The 27729-nt window shown below is 41.1% G+C and overlaps 1 protein-coding gene across 1 annotated transcript in view; it reads left to right on the forward strand.

The window, feature by feature from the left end:
* Positions 1-27729, forward strand: part of TINAG (tubulointerstitial nephritis antigen) — a gene marked incomplete at its 3' end in the record, with an annotated part of 264210 nt that overhangs the window by 93023 nt on the left and 143458 nt on the right. Inside the window, exon 4 of the mRNA XM_082250233.1 lies at positions 4641-4755. Coding sequence (XP_082106359.1) covers positions 4641-4755 — 115 coding nt within the window. The remainder of the gene's footprint in view (positions 1-4640; positions 4756-27729) is intronic.

The following is a 27729-nucleotide window of genomic DNA, read 5'->3' on the forward strand; positions in this document are numbered from 1 at the left end:
GGAGCACGCGTGCCACCGGAGGTGCGCTCCCGCTATGTTTAGACTTCCTCCCTCAATCCTCTGGTAAACGGAGAGAAGACCCGCCTGCTTATGTAAACAAAGCAGGCAGATCTTCTGTGAGACAGTCAGGGACAGATCGTAAGTTTCAGCTAAGCTGAAACTGCAATCTGTGTCTGTAACAGAACCCCCCCCCCCCACACACACACACAGTTAGCAAGCATTCAGGCATATATTAACCCCTTTGATCACCCCCAGGGTTAACCCCTTCACTGCCAATGGCATTATTACAATAACCGTGCATATTTTTAGCACTGATTACTGTAGTAATGTCACTGATACCCCTAAAAGTGTCAAAAATGTCAGTTAGGGGTCCGATCTGTCCACCACAATGTTACGGTCCCACTAAAAATCACAGATCTCCGCCATTACTAGTAAAAAAAAAAAACAATAAAAATGACAAATCTTTCCTGTAGTTAGTAGATGCGATAACTTTTGCGCAAACCAATCAAAATACGCTTTTTGCAATTTTATTTTTTTTACAAAAAATATGTAGCAGAAAACAAATTGGCCTAAAATTACAAATTAATAAAGAGTGCAGTGATTCATTTGGTAATAAACACTTCAAAGCCTGTTTATAAAGTGTCAGCTATAACAATAGCATCAACTGTCTATTGATTTAAGATATGGGAATGCTTCAAGTTATCTAAATGAAAAAGTCCAGTACACAGAACAAGCAGGTGTTTTTTGAAGCTACATGTTGGCTTCAAAATACTTGATTTTTTTTCCGTTAAGTTCATCCTATAGTGCCACAAGTAAAAGGGGACAATTTTAGATAGACACCAAACTGCTAATTTTGTAGAAAAGCCAAGTTTGCAGAAATTTTGAGTTCATCCATGGGCAGGAGTAGAAGCAGCATTGTGGGAAATGATTTTCCTATTCGGTAACCAGAGTAGAAAACATCATGCAGATAAAGAAAAAAAATAATAATGATTAATATCTTTACTGTACTCATTTTAAAGTGAATGAAGTATAGAGAGACATTCACTCAATGTGGCTTTTACAGGACTATCTGATCTTTGAATGATGAATTTTGCTTATTAAGCAATAGATAACCAGATTGTAGACATTTTCTGAAAGCAAAGCAGTAGAATAAAACCATTACAGATAGCAAAACATTTTAGGAAAACAGTTTGAGCTCATCCTACTTTGACACCCATCATATATTTTGACAGGTTGCTTATACAAAAGAAAAAACACAACTTAAATTACTCTAAAATGCTTTTGATGTATAGCAATTTTAAATCTTACAGGAATCATTTTCTGATATAATATTGAAATAAACCACAGAAAACAAAAATACACAAAATTAAACTCAATTGGACTTTTTTGTGCCAACATTAATTACACATTTTTCTCCATATAAAAACAGTATTTTGAATGATATATTATAAAATCAATGCCTTTTAAAATTTGTATAGTATCACATCATGTTCAATTTGAACCTATATAGTAGGGCTCACTCTTCAGAGGACATTTGACAGGTGTTGAAGAGGTGTTGTGTTTCCTAATTTAACCCAGTAAATGCCACACTGTGGGGTTGCGGAATCATTGTGACAGCCCCATGGAAGTGCATTGATTGCATTTGGCAACAGTAAGCAAAGCATTATTGCTGTGGCATGGGCAATTGGGGGTGGTAAAACTGCAGCTCAACTGCCTGGTTTTACCGACTCCTTGTACAAATATTACATTGCTCTTTGACTGCAAAATGCCTTTTATTGTAATTAGATAACATTTTTGTGATTAAGGACCTGCTGACTTTTCATTCTGTTTTCTTTCACAAGAAAAACACACCAGATGTAAGAAGTTACCCAGTGCAGTATTTTTCAGTCTGAGCACTAGATGTCTCTCTCTCTCCTCCATTAATAGTGTGTGGATGGAGTAGGGGGAGAATAGGCCCAGGATACCTCATCCATCAACAGTGGGACAGCCCTGCAGCTTAAGTACTGGTTGCACCAAGTGCAGGGAGGGCGTCCAATTCACTGCTGATGTCCCATGTAAGAAGGCAGCAGGTGCTGCAATGATGAGGGGAAAGGGGGGACATATAGGAAGACTAAGTTTGCCCCAAAACAGCCACAAAGCGATGGCTGCAGGAGATCTCCCCAATAGTGAGTGACTTTTACACAATCATGTTATATAAGCAACAATTCTTGATGGGGATACTGATGGTTCTTCTTGGAATCCCCCCCCCCCCATATCTTTTTTTTTAAAGTAGATGTTTATTTAACTTCTCTCATAGCTCAGTGTTGAAGTCAAGAGAGACATAAGCAAGTGAAAGCATGTGGGAATATTGCCAACAGGTAGCTCTGCCCTTGCATGCTGTTATACATGCTGTTATACATGCCATGAATTATCATTATTATGAGTTAAGGGGAACATTTAAAATATTTTTTTCATATTCATATTATTGTTCCGATCTAGATCGGAGTCACTGGTGCATCTTTCCCCCTATCTCGTATTCACATATGTTGTGTATTTGTACATATTGTACACATACATGGTTTTACCCACCTCAGATAGTGTGGTGGGCAATCTGACACTAACTACCAGTGAGTGGGAACTTACATACTGCCACTGACATCACCAGTGACACTAATACAGTGATCAGTGATAATACTATACACTGCCACAGTACTAATGTCTCTAGCTGGAAAGGGGTTAACATCTCAGGTAATCAAGGGGTTAAATGTGTGCCTAACAATACGTAATGTGTAAGTAACAAGCTGCTTTTTACTAAAGATCGCTTTGTTTCTTCTCCCAGGTTTGCTGGGACCTGCTGACAGACCTCCACTGTGTACAATCACATCAAAGTCAGCGGGGGGAGGGGGAGTCACACATGCGCGCATCCCAAACACAGAATCAGGCAGCTCTGTATGTTGCTGTGCCTCTATGGGCTGCCTTTCCACAGAATATTGCGGGTAGTTGGTCTAGAAATTGGTAACAAAGTGAATAAAATGTTTTCCAATTCTAAGACTGTACATACAGTATATACATATGTAGAACTATTTGCTACATTTATGCTACAAATTATCCCCTTTTTGAGGATTTTTTTAAAGGAAGTGGGGAAACCGTTTAGTGATACATTTTTGTTTGTTAAACTGATAAATACTTTCTGATTAGTGCTTTTCTTTTGTTTTACAAATATAGGACGACAAATTATACATTATTTGCAGTGCATAGCTATTTATATTTCTTATTTTTTTCTATTTAACCAAAGGTTTTCATTTTAATAATCCTTTCTTTTCTAAAAATGAACTCCAGACAAATAGCTAAATAAACAGATAATTTACATAGAAGAGAGCTGTTTTACCTACCAAAAGATTTGTATTTCTGTCCATCTTGTTTTGGAGTTTACATGTCATTTTTTCACACAGTACATCCTTGTTAACAGGAGAGGAGACCTCATTTTCCTATGGTAAGGTTAAAGTGACTGTAAAGTCTCCTTTTTCTTTTGGGTCCCTCTTTGCTGCCCTCCTGTCAAGTGCCCCCACTGCAAGCAGCTTGCTATGGGGGGCACCCGGGCCAAGCTGCAGCTCCGTGTATCCATTCAGACACGGATCTGCTGTTTGGCCCCGCCCATCTCTCTCCTGATTGGGTCACTGACTTTGATTGACAGCCTCAGGAGCCAATGGCGCAGTGGCTGTATCTCAGCTAATCAGGAGGGAGAGTTCTAGAATGGCACAGGGACTCTTGGACATCGCTGGATAGGGAGGGGGCTCAGGTACAGTAAGTATTAGGGATGCTGGGGGGGGGGGGCTGCTGCCCACAGAAGTATTTTTATCTTAATGCATAGAATAGATAAAAAACCTTCCTGACTTTTTAACTCCTTTAAGCATCTTTTGAAAGTTTAGATTTTTCCTCAGCCTTTGACTTGACATTAAAATTAGAAGCCAAAAAACAAATTTTCACATCCCTCTGGTACTCTGCTGTCTTCCCTTTTAGCATGCTTCTAGTTAGCACATGAGCACTGCAGCACAATTAATTGGCTCCTTGTGCTGCTTCTTCCAGCCTAAACACTCTACTCTACCGGGTCTGCACAAGGCTGATATCAGGCCAAATCCAGGAGCATGCTCATAGAATCAAAGAGCAGAGTTAACATTTCCAGTCAATATGAGGGTAGAAAGATAAAACCCTTGAATTCCTTAACTATAAGGCACTATGTGCAATGGCTGCCATTTTTCTGCACTTGATCAATGCCAGTCCCTGCAAGGACATATAGAAGACAATTGCATTCTATATGTTCTGTTCCCACTGAAACACTGCCTTCAGGTGGGTTGCAGTGCGTTGGGAAAAATGATAGCATGCTGTATTTTTTCACAACACAACAAGAACTCACCTGAAAGCACTACAACACAAATCCTTTGGCCGATAATACAGATCTCTTTTATGTGTATTTAGCTGTTTTGAGTTCAGCTTTAAGAACATTTACTGATATTTACTCAAAAATTATATCATATAACATAACTATGTTGTTCTAACAATTTGCAATGAACTATGAACAACTTCTGCTTCTTTTATTTTTGTTATTATTTTTATTGCTGCTGGTGATAATTTTGGTAATAAAATTGCATTTTTAAATACAGGTGGAAAGCTGAAAACTACAGTCAGTTTTGGGGCATGACATTAAATGAAGGATTTGAATATCGACTGGGTACAATACCTCCATCTCCCTCACTTCTCAGCATGAATGAAATAGATGTAAGTTTTCTTCTAATTATAGTTAGTAATATCTGAATGATCTAACCATCTACAATATATTTGCAGTATGGAATACCCCACACACGTTCCAGATATGGTATAATCATTTTAATCATTATTAATCAAAAGTTTATATCAAACAATCCAATAAACTGATCTGGTTATGATCCTCATGCCAAAATTAGTAATTTGTTTCTTGCACTATTTATATTCCTCACTGTTCCACATACTGTATAGCATGCTGTAAGTCTTCTTTTCAAAAGGTACATACTATTTATATATTAGAGTACAGTCATTCTAATTGCTCAAAAATCTCAACATGACTATGTTCTTTGCGCTTTGCGGCCCGAATTTTCGAACATCGTAAATGTTCGGAACTGAATAATGAACCTCATTGAAGTCTATGGGATCTGAACTGGAAAAATAAAAAGTGCAGATTTTGAAGGCTTAAATGCAAGTTATTAGGCATACAATGGTTATGGGGGGTAGGGTACTGCCCTGGGGGACATGTATAAATGAAAAAAAAATGTAACCATAAAAATGAGAAATGGCAATAAAAATGAAAAAAAAAATCCTTTAGGGGTCCCCTTAGTCTGCTTGTAAAGTAGCAATCCTGTAAAGAACCTGCTGCAGCAAATTACACTTTCCATTCAAGCTTTCTTTTTTTTATAAACCATTGCTTGGGAAACCAGTCTGTATGATAAAGCCAAAATTTGGTGCACTAATGCACTGAAATATACTGCATTAAACGTGCAGTAACACACTGAAATATACTTCGTCAACTGTGCAGTAGCACACTGAAATATACTGCGTTAAATGTGCGCTAACATACTGAATTATAGTGTTAAACATGCATTAACACACTGAAATATTCTGCATTAAATGTGCACTAACACACTGAAATATGCTGCGTTAAAGGTTCGGTAATGCACTGAAATATACTGTGTTAAACATGCACTAACGCACTGAAATATACTGTGTTAAACGTGCACTAACGCACTGAAATATACTACGTTTAAAGTGCAGTAGTGCACTAAAATATACTGTGGTAAATGTGCAGTAACACACTGAAATATACTGCATTAAAATCTTCAATGACCTTGAACTTATAACAGAATTGTTCAGCAGACTCTGCTGAATAATTCTATAACTCTGATCATTGGATTCTTATCCACTGATCAGAGTTATTAACCTAAACCTATCCCCCCCCCATGCTGCTGCTTCCCTGTCCCCAGCCCCTCCACCACTTGCCCGTTCCCTGTCACCTAAAACTGCTCGCCTCAATCTTCTTTCCTATTCCTTTCATCCCCCTTCTTGCCCCCCAGCACCGATTCCCCCCCCCACACCCGATCAGACCCCCGCAAACTGGATCCTCTGCAGCTACCTTTAGAAGCTGGCATCCCTCCTCTGCCACTCCCACAAGCTTCAGGTGCTGCTGGGGCTTGAAAGGCATCAACGTTTGTGCCCCCGACAATCCAATCACCTCCCTGTACTGCAACCTGCACTGGCCCTCGCACCCCTGATCCATCCCTGCTGCTCCTGGGGAATCCCTCCCTTCCCCCCCATTGCCTCCACCTGTTGACCGGCACTGATTTGTCAGACTGAGAGGGAGCGGTGGGGGTGCTGGTGAAGATGGGGCTTGGGGAGGCTTGGTAAACATGTATTTGCCAGCCCCCTCCCTGTAGTACAGTGGACCTAGGCAGCTATCACCACTGCTGGCTTCTTTGTCCACTGACAGCAAATCATAGTAAACTGAGGGTTTACTATGTCAGACTGTCAGTTTATGAATGGATAAGGAGTCTCTATACAGACTACTTATTAATTCATGTAAAGTGCTGCAGAGAAAGGGACTTTCTTAAGTCCCTTTCTCTGTCTCAAAAAAATAGATATGGGGGTCTGTTTAGACCTCTGATATCTCATCAAAGACCCCCCCCCAAATAAAAACAAAATATATATAAAAAAAAATATAATTATAAAAATAAAAAATGTAAAAGAAAAAAAAAACATGGTGCATACTCGGTCAAGCAGACCTGCCTGCTCAGCGGAGATCTTTCTGCTGATTCCGGCTGAGAAGGCGGATGACAGGTCTGCGTCCACTCCACTGATGCAGAGCAGACACGGACACGGACACAGCCCACTATTCTCTATGGGGCGGTTTGATGGATACCTGATACCATCTGACCTGCTAGATAGATAAGGAATGGGATCACTATCTATCTGGTTTTTAGTGGATCGGATCAAATGCAGGCAGGTGTAAACTGACACATGTCCATTTACATCAGGCTCTCCATGAATAACAATGGATGGTCCGATTGGCCCCGCCTGGAAATAGAGGCAGACCTAATCGGTCTGCGTGTGTGAAAGGGGCCTAAGGCTTTGTTCACACAGGGCATACACATCGTTCCTTTACAGGGATGCACAGGTGTTCTGTGCATCTCTGAGCAGGCAGTCCCATTGATGACATTTGGGATGTAGTAACTGCACAAACAGAGCCGTTGCTCCCAATTTGACATCCATGTAGGTCCACATGGATGTCCCTGAGCTCACACTGTCTGCGTTCGGGTTCGTGCACCCACACCCACCCAGGTGTCAGATTGGGAACAGCAACTGTGCCTGTGCAGCCATTGCATTCCAATAGACATAAATGGGACTACCTGTAAGGGGATGCACAGAACACCTGTGTGGGTAAACATGGCCCTCCATGGGTGTACAATTCAGTATGCCACATGTGAACGATGCGTTAGTAGTAATTTAGCAGGAATTTTGTAAGTTATGTTGTGTTTATGTGCACCATTAATGATTTTAATGTATTTTTAGCGAAAATAGTGATATGATGAACATTTGCACAATTATTGTGGGCCCAAAAAATTATTAGCAAGTGTTTTATTCCACAGGTCATGTGCTTTCAGAAAATGTATGGTTTGGGGGTCTTTAACCACTTAGTGAAAGTATTGGTTTGAAAAACGTTTGCACAAATATCGCAGTGCCTTGAAAATCAGTAGCACCCTCTTTTTATTCTACTGGCCATGTGACTTCAGAAAATACTGTATATGGTTTGGGGGGTCTTTTACAAATTCTGAAAGCTGTAAGTGAAAAAGAAAAACCTCCATATTTTTGAAGGAATGTTTGCGTATGTCCGATTTTCATTATTTCTCAAAAAGGCGCAATTTAAAATGTATTTATTATTTGTTATTAACTCAATACAGGTTTAGCTTTTATATTTAGAAGGAACTTAGCAGGAATTTTGTAAAATTAGTTGTGTTTGTATCTGCTAAATATGATTTTAGTGCAATTTTAGCAAAAATATTGTTTTGGTAAACATCTGTGCTAATATCGCGGGGCCTTAAAAATCAATAGCACCTTCCATTCATTCTACTGGCCCTTTACTTTCAGAAAATGTATAGTTTGGGGGGTCTTTTGCAAACCCTGAACGCTGAAAGTGAAAAATGAAAATGTCTAGATTTTTAGAGAAATTTGATTATTTATAGTTTTGTGTACGTTAAGTTTTCACCATTTTGCAAAAAAGGTGCAATTTAAAATTTACAAATATTTTTTATTTATGAACTCAATACAGAGTATTTAGTAGGAAGTGGGCTGTGTTTTATATGCTAAAAATAATTTTAGTGTATTTTTAATGAAAATATTATATTGATAAACATTTTTGCAAATATCATTGTGCCCTAAAAATCATTAGCACCTTATTTGTATTCTACTGGTCATGTGTTTTCAGAAAATATATGGTTTGGGGGTCTTTAACCACTTGCCGACCACCCGCTGCAGATTTACTGTGGCAAGGTGGCTCGGCTGTGTGAATTGTCATAACTGTACGTCCCTCTCGCCCGCGGATAGGGAGCACGCTCACGCCCGCTGACCCGACGGTGATTGGATTTGCTCCAGAACTGATTACTCTTCAGGTGCAGGCCAATGATTTATGGCTCAGACCTGCTGATTGGTTTTGGCGAATCACAGAACATCCTGTGCCTGTGTAATGTAAACACATGCACAGGAAATGATGCAATCTCCCCTCCTGGAGCCCTTTTCAGTTCCAGCGTGAGAGAAGAGAACATCAGACAGTGAGTGCTACCCTGACACCAGTGCACATAAGCACATTTTTCACCCCCTGATTATCCCCCAGTTAACCCTTTAACACCCTGTCACAGTTTTACTATATACAGTGTATAGATAATTTACTGATCACTGTATTAGTGTCACTGGTGACGCCAGTTAGTGTGAGTGGCAGTTAGTGGTAGTTAGCGTCAGTCCCAGATAGGGTTAGGGTACCCGCCGTATATTCCCTAATAAAAATGTAACCCCCTGATCACCCCCAGTTAACCCCTTCACTGCCATGTCACAGTGTCACAATTTTAGCGTACAGATCTCTTTTCTGATCACTGTATTAGTGTCACGGGTGACGTCAGTTAGCATTAGTGTTAGTTAGCATCAATCCAGGATAGCATCAGATTTCCCACCATATATTTAGTAATACATTTAAACCCCTTGATTGCCAGTGACACACACACACACACACACACACACACTAAACGCCTCCATTACTAGTATAGTGTCTGAACAGAACAATATCTTTGATCTGATCAGAACTATACTAGCATCACCAATAGCTTAGTTTAGTGTTTCTATAATTCAGTGTCAGCAGGATCAGCCCTAACACCTACCAGCACCTGTACTTGTCCCCTCTGCCTAGCCCCCAAGAAGTGCAAAATAAGCAGATCACTGTCACTTCCGATACACAACACACAAAACTGCAGTGTTATCAGAGTCAGGCCTGATCTCTGCTAGCGCTCGCAGTTAAATTTTTTGGTAGCAGTTCAAACAGTCTTTGACAACCAGGTGCTTTTTTACCTGTGAGTCATACTAGGTACCTATAAATTTATTGGTCAAAATGTCCATACAGAGGCACACTAGTGAAGAGGCCTACACGATGCTGAGCATGTCAGATGAGAGCGATCGGGAAGACTCAATGTCAGAATCAGGCTCAGTATTCAAACCTGTAGAGAGTAGCGACACCCTGACAGATAGCCCTGACGATGGAGTAGTGGTTCCTGCTATGGTCAGGTGTAGCCAACCCCGTTCTTCTGTTGCTGAGGTGCAACAATCCCATGGTTCAGCAGAGTGTCACGACCAGTGCCGTCTGGTAAACTGGCAAGCACCAGCATCCTAGTACATCCTGGTCGTAGACAAAACCAGCACTGCAGTAACACTTGACATGATGTGGTGAGTCCCATAAGTGCATTTCAAGCTGGTGTGGTGGCCAGCACAAGTAGTGTCAAAGACAGGCCTGTAGATCCCATAGCGGCCTTCCTGATGTGCTTACAAACCCTGATTGAGAGCCCACCACTTCTGCAGTGCCTATACTTCTTCCATTCACTGGCCAACCCAGAATTCCGCTGGAAAAAAAGAGAATTTGCACTGTTTCCGAAATTAAAACCTTTCTGGACCTATCCCTTCTCATGGGCATTACTAAAAAGAGTCAAAACAGAGGTACACTAGTGAAGAGGCCTATACGATGCTGAGCATGACAGATGAGCAATGGGGTAGTCTCACTGTCAGAATCAGGCTTAGTATTCAAACCTGTAGATAGCAGCGGCACCCTGACAGATAGCCCTGACGATGGAGTAGTTGTCCCTGCTAAGGTCAGGTGTACCCGACCCCGTTCTTCTGTTGCTGAGGTGCAACAATCGCAGGGTTTTTTGTATGTAGCAGAGTGTTGGTATTAGTGCCGCTCAACCTTCTGGTGAACTGGCAAGTACCAGCGGCCTAGAACTTCCTGGTTGTAGTCAAACCACTGCTACAGTAACACTTGGTGACGTGGCGAGTCCCATAAGTGCAGTTCAAGCTGGTGCGATGGCTAGCACAAGTAGTGTCCCGTAGCCACCAAGAATTTGAAGACAGGCCCGTAGAGCCCAATGTGTCCTTCCTGATGCACTTGCAAATCCTGATTGGGAGCCCACCACTTCCCCTATTCACTGGCCAACCTGGAATTCAGGTGGAAACAGCCAATTTTACTCCTCTTGGTTTTTATGAGCTGTTTTTCACGGAAGATCTTTACAGATCTATTGTGGACCAAAGAAATTAATCGCTGCCAATCTAAATTTGACCCTTGCCAGAGAATTTTCATGGAAACGTATCACTGTTTCCGAATTTAAACCCTTTCTGGGCCTATCCCTCATGGCCATTTCTAAAAAGAGTGAGTTGCGGTCATATTGGTCCACTGACCCAATTCATCATATGCCAGTGTTCTCTGCTGCCATGGCCAGGACTAGATACGAGCAAATCTTGTGGTTCATGCATTTCAATGACAATGAACTCTTTCATCCTCAGGGTGACCCAGGATATGACTGGCTCCACAAAATTCGGCCCCTCATAAGTCACTTCAATCAAAAAATTGCAGCCTTGTCTACGTCTCAACAAGCTGTCTGCATTGACGAGTCCCTGATTACATTTTTTTGGCCACCTTGTTTTCAAACAGTTTGTCCCCAACAATCATGCCAGATATGGGGTTAAGATGTATAAGCTCTGTGAAAGGGCAACAGGCTATACATTTTTGATTCTGGAATTGGCACATGTGGCATCATGCGACCTAATCGCCGGGGCTTTCCTAACGGCTTGTAGATTTCCGACTTAGACAGGGAAGAGAGTTTAAGAAATTGAAGTGTAATAAATTGCTTGCAGTGAAGGGGAAGGACACACGGAATGTTTTCATTCTGTCCTCCATTCACGCAGATACGACATTCCAAATTACAACGGCGACTGGTGTTGTTGAGAAGCCCCTCTGTGTCCACGAATACAACCTTATCGTGGGAGGGGTGGACTTCAACAAACAGATGATGGCGCCGTACTTAATTGCCCGTAAGGCCAGATGCTGGTGGTGTGTCTGTATACTTGTAAAAAAGTCTCTGTATACTTATTCCAACTGGCTCTGCTGAATGCTTATGTGCTATACAAAGTGTCAGGAAGAAGAGAATTCCAGGAATAGATCATCACAGCCCTTTTGTATCCAGAAGGTGCTGTGGTCGAAATTCACAATCCAGATGCAGTGAGCTGATTGCATGAGAGGCATTTTCCGGATGTCCTCCCTGGTACCTCTACCCAAAGAGCACCCCAAAGAAGTATCTGTAGAAAATGCAGATGTAGGCGTGACACCCGCTATTTTTGTCCCTCCTGTCCTGAACAACCTGGTCTCTGCATTGGGAACTGTTTCCATCGCTACCACACACTAGTGGAGTATTAGTAGAGGGTACAACACGGTGCAGTTTAGGGCACATTTTCACACAGGGTCTCGAAAGGTTTTAGATGGCTATCACATTTTGAGAGACCTTAGCCTGGAATGTTTAAAGTTTTTTTTACAGTTACAAAAAAGTGTAAAAATAAATAATAATTAAAATAAAATAAAAAAAATAAATAAAAAATAGTTGTTGTTTTATTGAGGTAATTTTCTGTGGGACTGAACAAAAAAAAGAACATTGCATGTATGTGCATTATTAGAAGTGGGTGGATGCTGGGAGGTCTAATGGTGGGCATACCACACAATTTCTGGCAGAGATTTCTTCATCCACATCGATCGATGTGAATGGAGGAATCTGTTAGGCTCTCTTTTTTCGTTCAACCCACAAGCTGCATAAAAAAAAAAGAACCTTACAATATACAATATCTCACAAAAGTGAGTACACCCCTTACATTTTGTAAATAATTTATTAAATCTTTTCATGTAACAACACTGAAGAAATTACACTTTGCTACAATGTAGTAGTGAGTGTACAGCTCAACACACAGCCATTAATGTCTAAACCGCTGGAAACAAAAGTGAGAACATCTCTAAGAGAAAATGTCCACATTGGGCTCAATTAGCCAATTTCCCTCCCCTGTGTCATATGACTCATTAGTGTTACCAGGTCGCAGGTGTGAATTGGGAGCAGGTGTGTTAAATTTGGTCTTATCCCTCTCACTCTATCATACTGGTCACTGGAAGTTCAACATGGCACCTCATGGCAAAGAACTCTCTGAGGATCTGAAAAAAAGAATTGTTGCTCTACATAAAGATGGCCTAGGCTATAAGAAGATTGCCAAGACCCTGAAACTGAACTGCAGCACGGTGGCCAAGACCATAAAGCGGTTTAACAGGACAGGTTCCACTGAGAACAGGCCTCACCATGGCCGACCAAAGAAGTTGAGGGCACGTGCTCATCGTCATATCCAGAGGTTGTCTTTTGGAAATAGATGTATGAGTGGTGTCCGCTTTGCTGCAGAGGTTGAAGGGGTGGAGGGTCATCCTCTCAATGCTCAGACCATACGCCCCACTCTGCATCAAATTGGTCTGCATTGCTGTCTTCCCAGAAGGAAGCCTCTTCTAAAGATGATGCACAAGAAAGCCCGCAAACAGTTTGCTGAAGACAAGCAGACTAAGGACATGGATTAGTGGAACCATGTCCTGTGGTCTGATGAGACCAAGATAAACAAGTTTGATTCAGATGGTGTCAAGCCTGTTTGGCGGCAACCAGGTGAGGAGTACAAAGAAAAGTGTGTCCTGCCTACAGTCAAGCATGGTGGTGGGAGTGTCATGGTCTGGGGCTGCATTGGGGAGCTATATAGTTCATTGAGGGAACCATGAATGCCAACATGTACTGTGACATACTGAAGCAGAGCATGATTCCCCTCCCTTCGGAGACTGGGCCGCAGGGCAGTATTCCAACATGATAACAACCCAAAACACACCTTCAAGATGACCACTGCCTTGCTAATGGACCTGAGGGTAAAGGTAATGGGCTGGCCAAGCATGTCTCCAGACCTAAACTCTATTGAGCATCTGTGGGGCATCCTCAAACGGAAGGTGGAGGAGCACAAGGCCTCTAACATCCACCAGCTCCGTGATGTCATCATGGAGGAGTGGAAAAGGACTCTAGTGACAACCTGTGAAGCTCTGGTAAACTCCATGCCCAAGAGGGTTAATGTAGTGCCAGAAAATAATGGTGGCCACACAAAATATTGACACTTTGGGCCCAATTTGGACATTGCCATCTAAGGGTGTACTCACTTTTGTTTCCAGCGGTTTAGACATTAATGGGTTATTTTGAGGGACAGCAACTTTTCACTGTTATACAAGCTGTACACTCAATACTTTACATTATAGCAAAGTGTAATTTCTTTAGTGTTGTCACATGAAAAGATATAATAAAATATTTACAAAAATGGGAAGGATGTACTCACTTTTGTGAGATACTGTATGCCCAACAAGGACCAGCAACGTACTGGTACTTTGAGTGGTCATACCAGGATGATGCCTGCAGGTTAAGGCATCATCTTGGTAATGTTTTTTAAATCTGGCGGTCAGCTTTCATATAAAAGCAATCTTAGTGGCTAACTGGCCACTAGACTGCTTTTACAAGCAGTGGGAGGAACTACCCCCCCCCCGCCTTCCACATTTTTTTGGGCTCTCCTGTCCCACTGCTGGGTAACCTGAGACTGCAGCTGGTGGTTCCATCAGCTGACTATAGAGATGATTGGAGACTGGAATGGCTCCAATCATCTCTATGGCCTAAGATACTGGGAGCTATGAGCATGTTATCACGTCAGTTTCACTGGATATATACAGCACCATTATTAATTGGGTAAGCATCTTATCACATTGATCTTGGTGTGATCAGATGCTTTAAGGGAAGAGGAGAGATCTGTAGTCTAGTTTACCCCGTTTTTTTTTTTTTAAAAAAGAGTACCTGTCACTATTTATTGCTATCATAGGGGATATTTACATTTCCTGTGATAACATAAAAAATGATAGTAAAAAAATTAAAGGGAAGGTGTATAAAAAAAAAAAAAAAAAAAAAAAAAAGCAAAGTAAATAATAAAAAAAATAAATTCAAGCACCCCTGCCCCCCCATGTTTGCACACAAAGGCAAACACAAGCATCGGTCTTTTGTCATATGTAAACAGCAATTGCACTAAACATGTGACGAATCGCGGTGAACACCAGATCAAGGGAAGTCATTCTAGCAGTAGACCTCCTCTGTATATCTAAAGTGGTAACCTGTAAAGGCTTTTAAAAATGTATGAAGTTTGTCGCCACTGCACGAGCGTGCACAATTTTAAAGCATGTCATCTTTGGTATCTTTGTACTCAGCATAAGATCATATTTTATATTTTTCCAAACAATTGGGCAATATACTGTATAGTGTAATTGTGCATTCAATTTAAAATAAGTGTTTTTTTTCCAAAATAAAAATGCGTTTAGAAAATCCCAGCACAAATACTGTATGACGAAAAAATTGCAACACCCACCCCTTTTATTCTGTATAGTCTCTGCTTTAAATATATAATGTTTGGGGGTTCAAAGTAATTTTCTAGAAAATATTTTTTTTTCACGTAAACAAAAATTTTCATAAGAAGATGCTTGATCTTCAAGTGGTTAGAAGAGTGGGTGATGTGTGGCATAAGCTGCTAATATTGGGCATAAAATGCCAGGACAGTTCAAATGCCCCCCAAATTACCCCTTTTTGGAAAGTAGACACCTCAAGCTATTTGCTGAGAGGCATGTTGAGTCCATGCAATACTTTATATTTTGCCACAATTATCGGATACATTACAATTTATTTATTTATTTATTTTTTACACAAATTTGTCACTAAATAATATATTGCTCCCACATGCCAAGGTTATATGTGGAATTACACCCCAAAATAAATTTTTCTGCTTCTCCTGAGTACAGGGATACCAGGGAGCCTAACTGTGTACGGGACCCCGGAAACCAATCACCACCTTCAGGCTTTCTAAGGGCGTAAATTGCTCAATTTTACTTCCTCACTACCTGTGCTGTCCTACTATCCCTTAGCTGGCAGCCAGTTAACAAAACAGACAGAAATAGCGTTGTGTTTTATTCCAAAACTGAATTTACTTCTATCAATAGTTCTGTAAACTGCAATACAATCAGAGAGACTTAGAATTACAATTATGTATTACATGTGACACTACGCTAATAAGCACAACATTAAACATTACTATGCAGAAAGCTTATATTTAAATTATATATCAAACACAAAACAGTGCAGGCCAAGTGTAAAATGAACTTTGGGAAATAATAAATAGACTTACAGGCATTTGTGTACCTAGGGGCAAATATGGAGATCTTCACTTGTCTGCATCAGAACTAAAATGGCTTCTGAATCTGAGGTAAAATCGTTATGTCGTAACCAAGGTGAAACTTTATGTTTTTCAAAAAGAAACTTTATTAACAAAGGCAAGCCTTTCTGTTTCTTCCTGTGAGGAACTGAACTGCAATTGCAACAGGCAACCACCAGGTGTCCTCAAAATGAAAATCCTATAGACAATCCTATAATAGACAGTACACTACCTATTACAGTTTCCGATGCCCTGAAATGTCAAGTTAGCATAACCCCCCACTCCAAATGACCCATTTTGGAAAGTAGACACTACAAGGATGTTGAGTCCATGGACTATTTTATATTTTGCCACAAGTTTCGGACAAATGCTAAAACATTTTTCCAATGCTTTTCAAGGGCATAAATTGTCACCGTTTCGGAGACCATGAAATGCCAAAATAGCACAACCCCCCCCAAATGACCCCTTTTCAGAAAGCAGACACCCCAAGGTATTTTCTTAGAGCCATAGGGAGTAGTTTACAGCTCTCATTTGTTTTGGATGAAAGAAATGAAGAAAGAAAAGGAGAATTTTTTTTTTCCCTTTTTCAATATTCAAAACTTTGTGACAAAAAACGAGATCTGCAAAATACTCAACATGCCTCCCAGCAAATAGCTTAGGGTGTCTAATTTCTGAAAAGGGGCCATTTAGGGGGAGTTTGTGCTGTCTAGGCATTTTCATGGCCTCTGAAACTGTGATAGGTAGTGAGGAGTGATGTCAACAAGAAACTGTGATAGGTAGTGAGGAGTGATGTCAACAATTTACAACCTTAGAAAGCCTGAAGGCGGTGATTGGTTTTTGGGGTCCTGTATGTGGCTAGACTGACAAAAAGTCTCACACATGTGGTACCCCTGTACTCAGGAGAAGCAGCAGAATGTATTTTGGGGTGTAATTCCACATATACCCATGCCATGTGTGAGCAATATATCATATCAATGACAACTTTGTGTAAAAAAAAAAAAAAAATTTGTCATTTTTCAAATCCTGTGAGAAAAAAATTAAATATTCAATAGGCTCAAAATGCCTCTCTGCAAATTCGGGTGTCTACTTTCCAAAAAGGGGTAATTTAGGGGGAGGTGGTAGTACTGCCCTGCACTTCAATAAATGAGATAGGCTGTCAGAAAGTAAATTCCAGTATGTACACCATAGTTTGTAGACACTATTAATTTTGTGCAAACCAATAAATATACACTTATTGAGATTTTGTTTATCAAAGACATGTAGCTAAATACATTTTGGCCTAAATGTATTACAAAAATGTAGTTTATTGGATATTTTTATAAGAAAAAGTAGAAAAATGTAATTTTTTCTCAAAACTTTCTGTGTTTTTCAGTTATATTGCAAAAAATAAAAATCCCAGTGGTGATCAAATGCCACCAAAAAAAAGCTCTATTTGTGAAAGAAAAATGACATACATTTTGTTTGGGTACAGCATTGCATGACTACTCAATTACCAGTTAAAGTCATGCAGTGCCAAATTGCAAAAAATGGCCTGGTCATTAAGGGGGTAAAACCTTCTGGTCCTTAAGTGGTTAAAAAAACTTAAATATGTGAGGGAAAAATAAAAAAGCAATGGAAAAATTGCAAAACCGGCCTAGCCAGCTAAGTTTAAAAGTGGAACACAGGGCCTGACAGCGAAAGGGTTAATAGTGCAGTAACCCACTGAAATATACTGCGTTAATCGTACACTAATGCACTGAAATATACTGTAATAAACGTGCATTAACGCACTGAAATGTACTGCATTAAATGTGCACAAATGTACTGAATTATGCTGCGTTAAACGTGCACTAACACACTGAATTATACCACAATAAATGTGCTGTAGCGCACTAAAACTTTTACTGTGTTAAACGTGCACTAACGCACTAAAATATATTGTGGGAAACGTGCACTAACGCACTGAAATAAACTACATTGAAAGTGCAGTAACGCACTGAAATATACTGCGTTAAATATCCACTAATGCACTGAAGTATACTGCGTTAAATGAACAGAGCCCTGTTCTATCTCTCTCCACGCTAATATCACACTGCAAATGGCCTCTATGAGGAGAATATTTTTATAGTGTGGGGTCGGACTAAGAGCAATCAGCCATGATTGGGCACAGTCATCATTACTTTCTCCAATCATGGCTCTGACAGTTCTACAGTGGGTACGGAAAGTATTCAGTTTCCCTTACATTTTTCACTCTTTGTTATATTGCAGCCATTTGCTAAAATCATTTAAGTTCATTCTTCTTCCTCATGACTGTACACATAGCACCCCATACTGACAGAAAAACACAGAATTGTTGACATTGTTGCAGATTTATTAAAAAAAGAAAAACTGAAATATCACATGGTCCTAAGTATTCAGACCCTTTGCTCAGTATTTAGTAGAAGCCCCCTTTTGATCTAATACAGCCAGGAGTCTTTTGGGGAAAGATGCAACAAGTCTTTCACACCTGGATTTGGGGATCCTCTGCCATTCCTCCTTGCAGATCCTCTCCAGTTCTGTCAGGTTGGATGGTAAACGTTGGTGGACAGCCATTTTTAGGTCTCTCCAGAGATGCTCAATTGGGTTTAAGTCAGGGCTCTGGCTGGGCCATTCAAGAACAGTCACAGAGTTGTTGTGAAGCCACTCCTTCGTTATTTTAGCTGTGTGCTTAGGGTCATTGTCTTGTTGGAAGGTAAACCTTCGGCCCAGTCTGAGGTCCAGAGCACTCTGGAGAAGGTTTTTGTCCAGGATATCCCTGTACTTGGCCGCATTCATCTTTCCCTCGATTGCAACCAGTCGTCCTGTCCCTGCAGCTGAAAAACACCCCCACAGCATGATGCTGCCACCACCATGCTTCACTGTTGGGACTGTATTGGACAGGTGATGAGCAGTGCCTGGTTTTCTCCACACATACCGCTTAGAATTAAGGCCAAAAAGTTCTATTTTGGTCTCATCAGATAAGAGAATCTTATTTCTCACCATCTTGGAGTCCTTCAGGTGTTTTTTAGCAAACTCCATGCGGGCTTTCATGTGTCTTACACTGAGGAGAGGCTTCCGTCGGGCCACTCTGCCATAAAGCCCAACTGGTGGAGGGCTGCAGTGATGGTAGACTTTCTACAACTTAATCCCATCTCCTGACTGCATCTCTGGAGCTCAGCCACAGTGATCTTTGGGTTCTTCTTTACCTCTCTCACCAAGGCTCTTCTCCCCCGATAGCTCAGTTTGGCCGGACGGCCAGCTCTAGGAAGGGTTCTGGTCGTCCCAAACGTCTTCCATTTGAGGATTATGGAGGCTACTGTGCTCTTAGGAACCTTAAGTGCAGCATAAATCTTTTTGTAACCTTGGCCACATCTGTGCCTTGCCACAATTCTGTCTCTGAGCTCTTCAGGCAGTTCCTTTGACCTCATGATTCTCATTTGCTCTGACATGCATTGTGATCTGGAAGGTCTTATATAGACAGGTGTGTGGCTTTCCTAATCAAGTCCAATCAGTATAATCAAACACAGCTGGACTCAAATCAAGGTGTAGAACCATCTCAAGGATGATCAGAAGAAATGGAAAGCACCTGAGTTAAATATATGAGTGTCACAGCAAAGGGTCTGAATACTTAGGACCATGTGATATTTCAGTTTTTCTTTTTTAATAAATCTGCAACAATGTCAACAATTCTGTGTTTTTCCGTCAATATGGGGAGCTGTGTGTACATTCATGAGGAAGAAGAATGAACCTAAATGATTTTAGCAAATGGCTGCAATATAACAAAGAGTGAAAAATTTAAGGGGGTCTGAATACTTTCCGTACCCACTGTATGTAGTTTGATTGAGCAAAGCTTTATTGCTTGAGCTAATCAGGGCTTCCAATGCACTATGGGGAGACGTAGTGCATTCTAGTCATTTGCCGGGCCAAACGGTCGAACGCCCTGACAATTCGGGTGTTCAATGAATGGGCAAACAGCCAATGTTTGGGCCAAACTCATGCTGGGGCCGAACCTTTCACCCATTTCTAATGACTATTGACCATCTTGTTTACTATTGTTTTTTATTGGTATACTCGTCTTTGAACTAGGTTTACTAATACTGTATTTCATGCTGCAATTTACTTAAAGCAGAGCTCCACCCACAAGGTGGGACAGGTACCCATTCCCACTTCAGGGAGACGTTCAGCCCCCTCCTTTCCTCGCAGCCTTCTGGGACACTTCACAGGTCCTAGAAGACTTAATTTTCAGTCTCCCTTAGGCAAGATGGAAGCACCAGCACCCGATAGCCGATTGAAGAATTGGCTCGGGCAAGGACACCGCTGGATGCCTAAACAGGTAAGTGCCCTAATATTAAAAGACAGCAGCTACAGTATTTGTAGCTGCTTACGTTTTTTTTGGGGGGTGCCTGGAGCTCCTCTTTAATATTGCAAAAATCTGTGTGACCTGGGGCGCAGCCAGGGAAGTATCACTCATTGTCTACATGAGCACTTAATATCTCTTTACAACAGTAGTTTAGTTTGTGATTTTTATCATTAAATGTCAGTATTAGTATAATGAGGTTTAAAAATGTTCTATATACTTTTGTACAATAAAGATTCAGTAAGAATTTAACATATTAGGAATGCTTGTATAAGTGATTGAATGTATTTCTTGCTTTAAGGTATTTGTTTTTATCTCCCTGCTCAGTTGGTTATGTTGCATTCTCTTTGCATTTGGTTTTGTAAAATATTTTCAGTATTAATCATGATTTTAACACTTTGGTTAACAATCAAAAAAATGTTCTTCCAATTGGAGAAATTACATGTACTTGACATACCAAAGATAGTTAAAGCCCAAACTCTGAAATGGAAGAAGAAAAACCCTTGCAGTGCCTCCACCCACACTGCAAGATATAAATGCTTATGTTTTGCGGGAGATGTGAAGGCTGCATTACTTACTTAGATTGGTTCATACTAGTGTGGGCCACATGTTGAATGGGCTGCTGTGCTGCATAAACCGCAAAAAAAATGCTCATGCACCTTTTTAAAAATGGGCCGTAGGGAAACCGCATGATCTTTTTGACAATGCAGTTTCCTTGTGGTTCCCACACCCACAATCATTCTGTGGGCTGAAATGAGTTGGGGTGGCATTCAGAATGAACAGCAGCCCCGTGTGTCTCGCAAGTGTAGCAATATTTCCAGGCATTGGGCCTGACGTGGGTCTGCCATGGTCACCGGTAACACTAACAGTCCATTTAAGCTGAATCCCCAAGTGTGACATCTGAGACAATGAACATTCCGGCATCTTTGTTTTGTTTTGTTTATTTTATATGGGGATTGGACAAGGGAATGAGTGGGATACTCCTCTGACTAAACTAGGTACAAATTGGGACACTTTAGAGAAAAATGCCTTTAAGCGCTGACTTGACGACGGCTGGATGCCAGCCAATGCTTGCTGGCGCTTGAAATCACTGACTTGCTTGTACTGTACTGAAGACTGACTTCTGACACTCTGGTTAGCTGAAAAGTCCTTGACACTGCTCCCTCCAGTCCTTCCTCACTGAGGTAGCCTTTAGTAACACTGCTGCTGCAACTCTCAACACTGTACACTGCACGCTGTACACTTTCACTGTACACTGAATACTTCAGAGCCAAACCACTGGCACCTTTACTCTTCAAGGTCAACACTGGCACCCCCTTCTACTCTTCCTGCACTGGCTAGCTAGCTCCCGGATCCCTCTGACCTTATCCAGAGTGGTTCCCTCTCACTAGACATACTCTCTCTCCTGGGACTCTGCTTCCCGCCAAAGATGCTGCGTCATGTGCTCCCCTCAAACTTATACCCACTCCCAGAATGCTGTGAATCTGCCTTTCTGGGGTAGATACAAGCCTGGGTGAGCCATTGGCTGGGTTTCCTCCACTGCCCAATGAGAGCCCTCATTGAGCACAGTGGGGACACTCCCCAGTCTCAACAGCCACACCTGGGAACAATGACAACCTAGCTGAAATTCATGGCCCTGCTGATAAGCAGGCAAGGCCTACTACACTTTACCTAGCACCTACCTTGTAGGGTGCTACACAAGAGTAGCGCAATTCAAGTACGGGTAGTTGTGGTTGTCGATGCGATTCCGCACCCACAAACGGAGCGCAAAGTGCAGGCTAGATTGAACCTAGCCTTAAGCTGAATACACGCTATACAACTTTTGTTTCCATTAGATTTACCTTCAACTATGTAGTGCAAGGGCCTGCCTGATTGCATACACATTGAAAATGTTTAGATTTGACCTCATATTAGATGGCTTTGGTAAATGAAAAAATCTAAAGAAAATTGTATGGTGTGTATCCAGCTTTTGACTGGCCATACATTATACAATTTCCATTAGATTTCCTTTAGATTTACCTTCAACTAGTAGTGCAAGGGCATGCCTGATTGCATACAAATTAAAAAGTGTTTAGGTTTGACCTTATATTATACGATTTTGGTAAATTTAAAGGAAAATTGTACAAAAAAAATTGTATAATATATGGCCAGCCTCACTCCTGCTCTGACCAGCTCCAGCACTCTTCACTTTTAGTGGGGGAAATTTACTAAAAATAGTGAGTGAAAAATCTGGTGCAGCTATGCATGGCAGCCAATCAGCGTCTAACCTAAGCTTGTTCAATTAAGCTTTGACAAAAATAACTCTGGAATCTGGTTGGTTTCTTTGAACCCGATTTTGCACTCTCTAGTTTTAGAAAATCAATCCCAGTCCTCTGGGTTTTGGGTTGTCCTTCAGCATCATCGAGTGCAATGCTGAGCTATTAACCCTGCATTGTACCCTGCATTGTACCCTCTGTTTAAATAGATTTTGTTTTCTGGCTGTACAGAATTTTTTTTGTGAACACAGCTTGTCTTTTTCCAGTATGTGCTACAAACATTTTTAGTTCAATATTTTCAATAGGAAAACATCTTAAATGCATCTAAAAAACATCTTAGATACATGAATTGCTAATGCATTTGCAATGCTTTCACCAGTGAAGTGACCCTAATAAATAAAAATACATAAATAACCATTGTAAATACTGACTAAAATGTATTTGTTAGAGTTTTTAAAGAGCAATGTTATTGCACCAGTTTTCATCATTTGTGTACCAAAGATCCAAAAATAAATAAGAGTAAAAGAAAAAACTATTTTAACAAAATAAACAGCTGTGAGATACAAAATAAAAATTTATTTTACTGCACCTCAAAAATGTATGCGCATATGAATTCAAGAAGGCTGTATGATTTTTCTAAAACTGCACTGTCTTGATAGCATTTGTATGTCATATCCCTTTAGGACCATTTCATTTTTTTTAAATTAATAATGCCTATTTTTTAAATATAAGCAGGTATTTAAAAAAAAAAAAATGAAATATAAAAATATTTTTTTTCTATTGCTGTGTTGTATGCATACATGCCTTTTACCCATGCAAAATAAACAAACAAAAAAATATTGTGTAAAATGCACTTGAGAATGTAGGCTAAAAAGTCACTATTTCAAAATGCGGAGGTATAAAGTTGTACTTAACTTTATATAAAAGTTTACGTTTTGCTATAACAGTTATTTCTGCAAGAGGTATTATGTATTATGTAATAAAATGAGTTCGAGCTATACAAAAATTCTGACAACTTTGTCATGCATACACTATAGTATTACTAAAGCTCCTGTTGTTTCTCTCATCTGTTAAGACACGCTGGAAAAGATTAGGACAATTGGCAGCATAACGATGTAGAGAAGATCTACATAAAACCATGGCTATTGAGACAGCTGCTGTGATTAAAAAAGAACTAAAAATATGGTTTGCCAAACAACTGCCAGGGATTCATACCAGTAAAAAAATAAATAAATAAATAAAATAATGTACTCCATTAGCTAAAATGGAATGGGAGGTAGCTGGAAAAAGCACCAGCAGGAAAGCCTTTCCATTTCATTCTGAAAAATGTATGCCTGCCATTCTTTTTGGATCACATGTATTATTATATAATTATATAATGCTGACATTTAGCCTATGACCCTTTTATTATTATAGTATACTGTATATTTCTATTACTACTGAATTTCTATTCTATGAAAAAACATTTAATTCCTGCATTAATGTTATATGATCAAAGGGAAGACAAGAATGAAACATTATATAAGCGCCATGTCAAAGAATTAATTAAGGCAACTCAATTCTTATTATAATAAGAAGTAAATGACTACATTCAAATAGCAAAATGTTGGATAAAACCTTGTTTTAAAGGGTATGTCCAGACAAAGCTTATTTCTTAGAGTTTTGGATAGAGTTAGAAAGGATTAAAGCTCAATATGTTTATATTGCTATCCATTTCTCCATTAAAGCGATTTACTGGTGTCTCCATGGCAGAATACCAAGGATAGAGCTCCGTCTCAACTCCTCCCTCAGGAACAGTGAATAGCTTAAATTAAAGACCTCCCCCAACATTCTCCTTTTTTTTTTTACTCATACTTCTGATCAGTGAAGATGAAGCAGCAGCATGTCCCTGCCTCTGCCTTTGGCAGCGTCCGCCGGGTTCAGCCTCTCCCGTGCGCAGTCCCTGCTCTTGGGCCACTAACAGCGCTGATAAAACTGGGAACCCCTTCTGTGGATCTTTTGGGGTATTTTCTTTTGCAGAGTTTCCTCACAGGAACGCAGTCTGCCAGTCTACATGAATATATGAACGCAGGTGGATGCACAGGAGGTTCAGCCTTCCCTTTATTTTCAAGCCTTTTCTTTCCTCGTACAAAGCACAAGACTTAATCCAGTTCCCTTCTTTCTGATCCTTCACATTTCTTACCTTCTCTGATATCTTTCCCCCTTTGTGATTTTAGCTGGGTCCCATGGCTCTGCGTTTTTCCTTTCCCATTTATGTTGTCTTTTGGCTGGAATTTCTGTTTTCAGGCTTGTCCTGCTTGGTACCCCGCCCTGCTTCACCTCCCTCTTCAGCGCTGCCCAGCTAGGCAGCTGGTGCGGCCATCTTCTTTGTGGGAAACACAAAGATGTTTCCCTTGCTAGGGATAGGTACACATTATGTTATTCTGAAACTCTAGGGAGGCATAGCTGTAAGATTGCCAGGTAAGAGTTGGAACCATGCATTTCTCTATGTATGTGTACACATAAAAAAAAAAAAAAAGAGTGTTAACAGGTGCAACAGGGGGGTGGCTTCCTCCCCGCCCCCTTTGTGTTAGTTAAAAGGTGGCTTCACTCGGGGCTGGGTGCTGCCGAGTCAAGTCAGCTGTGACCTGCAGGCCGCCTCTGGCGCTTCCTTATGCATGGTATTAGCTCTAATGCCATGTAGTCTTACTTTCTCTCTATCCCTTAATGGTGTATCCTTATTACTAGCTTCTTTTCTACTCTACAGTTGACCCTCCTGCCCATTCGCTACCATGAGTCGTTTGTCATGTATTCAAGATCCTCCTATGAACACTAGGTATGGGACCATCTTTTCGTAAGTATATATATTAAAAAAAAGAGAGCGCCACTGACTGGCAGGCCTTTTTTCTGTTACAGTCCTGTGCCCTAGAAGAAGTCAAGGAAGTCTTCAAGACGTCACGATGATGACAGCCCAGACCGTAGATCTTTTTCATCGCACCATAGGTCATCAGACAGATCAAGGTCACGGAGATACCAACGCTCTCACCCCACACTCATTCATCGAGAAAGAAATGTTGGGCATGTGGCGCAGTTCCACTCCCAGATAAGCTGGTCTGTAAGGACTGCTTCAGGGACTATGCAGCAAACCGAGATCTTGAAAGCCGGCAATAGTGGAATTGCTAAAACAAACCATGAAGGATTTGCTTTCAGAGTTAGTGGCATCAATTCCCGCTCAAGCTGCTCCATAAATGTCTCGGCTGCAGGATACAGGACCCAATATACCAGGTCCATCAAGGACAGAGGCTCATCTCAGGAAGACCCTTCAGATGAGTCCTCGGAGGATTCGGATCCGTCAGGCTTCAGTTTTACCCTGGTACAGCCTTTTATTCAGGCAGTTAAGAGTGCCATTTCCTGGGAGGAAAAAGCGCCACAGAAATCCAAGTGTTACTTTCCTTTTCTAAAGAGGAAGCAAATTACCTTCCCTCTGATGGGTGAAATTAAAGAAATTATTGAGGATGTATGGAGCAAGCCGGACAAAAAGCGGTCCCTGGGACGGCTAAACAAATTGTACCCATTATCAGAGTCTGACTCTCAGTACCTGAATTCAATGCCGGTGGTCGATGCTTTAGTGGCTCGATTGGTGAAAAACATTACCTTGCCTATGGGGGATTCAACACCCTTTAAGGACACCCTAGATAGGCGTATTGATCTAGACCTTAAAAAAAAGTTACCTGGCTGCAGGAGCGGCCTGTAAACCAGCTATTGCTCTATCCTCAGTGTCCAATGCTATTAGATCCTGGACAGAAAATATTGAGATGGCTCTACATCAGGATGTCCCGCGAGGTGACATAATTAAAGCTCTAGAAGAACTAAAACTGGCTGCAGACTTTGTAGGGGAGGCAGTCATAGACAAAGTCCGGTGTTCGGCTTGGTCAATGCTGCACTCAGGCCTTATGGTTAAAACCCTGGACGGCTGATATAGCCTCTAAGCAGAGCTAGTGCAAGATCCCATTCGATGGCAAGTCTTTATTCGGGGAAAGGCTGGACAAAGCTATTTCCCGAGTGACCAGAGGAAAATCAGGTCTGCTTCCCCAGGATAGGAGAGCTTGGAGGTCAAGAGCCTATTTGTTAAGGTTCAGGCAGTCTAACGCCAGAGACTTTAGGCAGTCTCATCAGTTTAGGGACAATAGGAGACCATGGAAGGGCATGCAGTCCTCCTTCTTGGGAGCCAAAAGAAACAAGACCCTCACCACCACCCAAGAAGGGACGAAATCCTTTTGACATCAGAAGGGCCGAGTCGCTCCCAGTTGGGGCTCGGCTAAAGTTTATTTAATAAGATCTGGTCTATCAAGTGCCAGGACCCATGGGTTCTATCAACAGTTCAGCACGGACATTTCTGGACTTTTCTCCGGCAACCTCCTCGGACTTCGTTCAAAAGAACAGAGTTGCCAGTCTCCCTACAGAAAGCAACAGCCCTAACCCAGTATGTGGCATCACTGCAACTCCAGCAGGCAGTGGTACCTGTACCCTCTGGGGAGCAATTCACCGATTTCTATCCCACCCTGTCCTTGGTGCCGAAAAAGACAGGCGGACAGAGACCAGTCATAGACTTAAAAGGCCTCAACCGTTTTATCCATCTTGAGAGTTTCAAGATGTAGTCTCTCCACACAATCATCCAAGCTATACAGCCAGGAGACTGGTTAATATTAATAGACCTTCAGGATGCCTACCTTCATGTGCCTATTCTTCCATTCTTCCAAAAGTACCTAAGATTCACAGTAAATCATGTCCACCTACAATTCCAGGCTCTGCCTTTGGGCCTGTACACTTCTCCCAGAGTCTTTACCAAAGTGCTGATCTCAGCTCTGGCCCCTCTCAGGGAAAAAGGATTGAGAGTCTATCATTATCTGGACGATATTCTCCTATTGGCAGAGGACCCTAACCGGCTTATCCTCCACAGAAACATCCTTTTACAGTCTCTGGTGCAACTAGGATGGCTGATAAACTACGAAAAAAGTCAACTGGCGCCAACACAGAACATGATTTACCTGGGGGTATTATTCAATACAGCCCAAGGCACAGTCTTCATGTATCCCTCTAGTTCCGTGGTCACACTGGCATCTCCGATATTCTTTCTTTTTTTTAATCAAAGTTTTATTGGAAAACGTACTCAATACAAAGCAAAACATTTGTCGAGCAATAACATCAGTATGTGAACCACAAGATCAACCTGTAAACAATTCAAGCTCTGAGAACCTA

Source organism: Pelophylax lessonae (genome assembly GCF_965119305.1).
Source record: "Pelophylax lessonae genome assembly, chromosome: 3".
Lineage (NCBI taxonomy): Eukaryota > Metazoa > Chordata > Amphibia > Anura > Ranidae > Pelophylax > Pelophylax lessonae.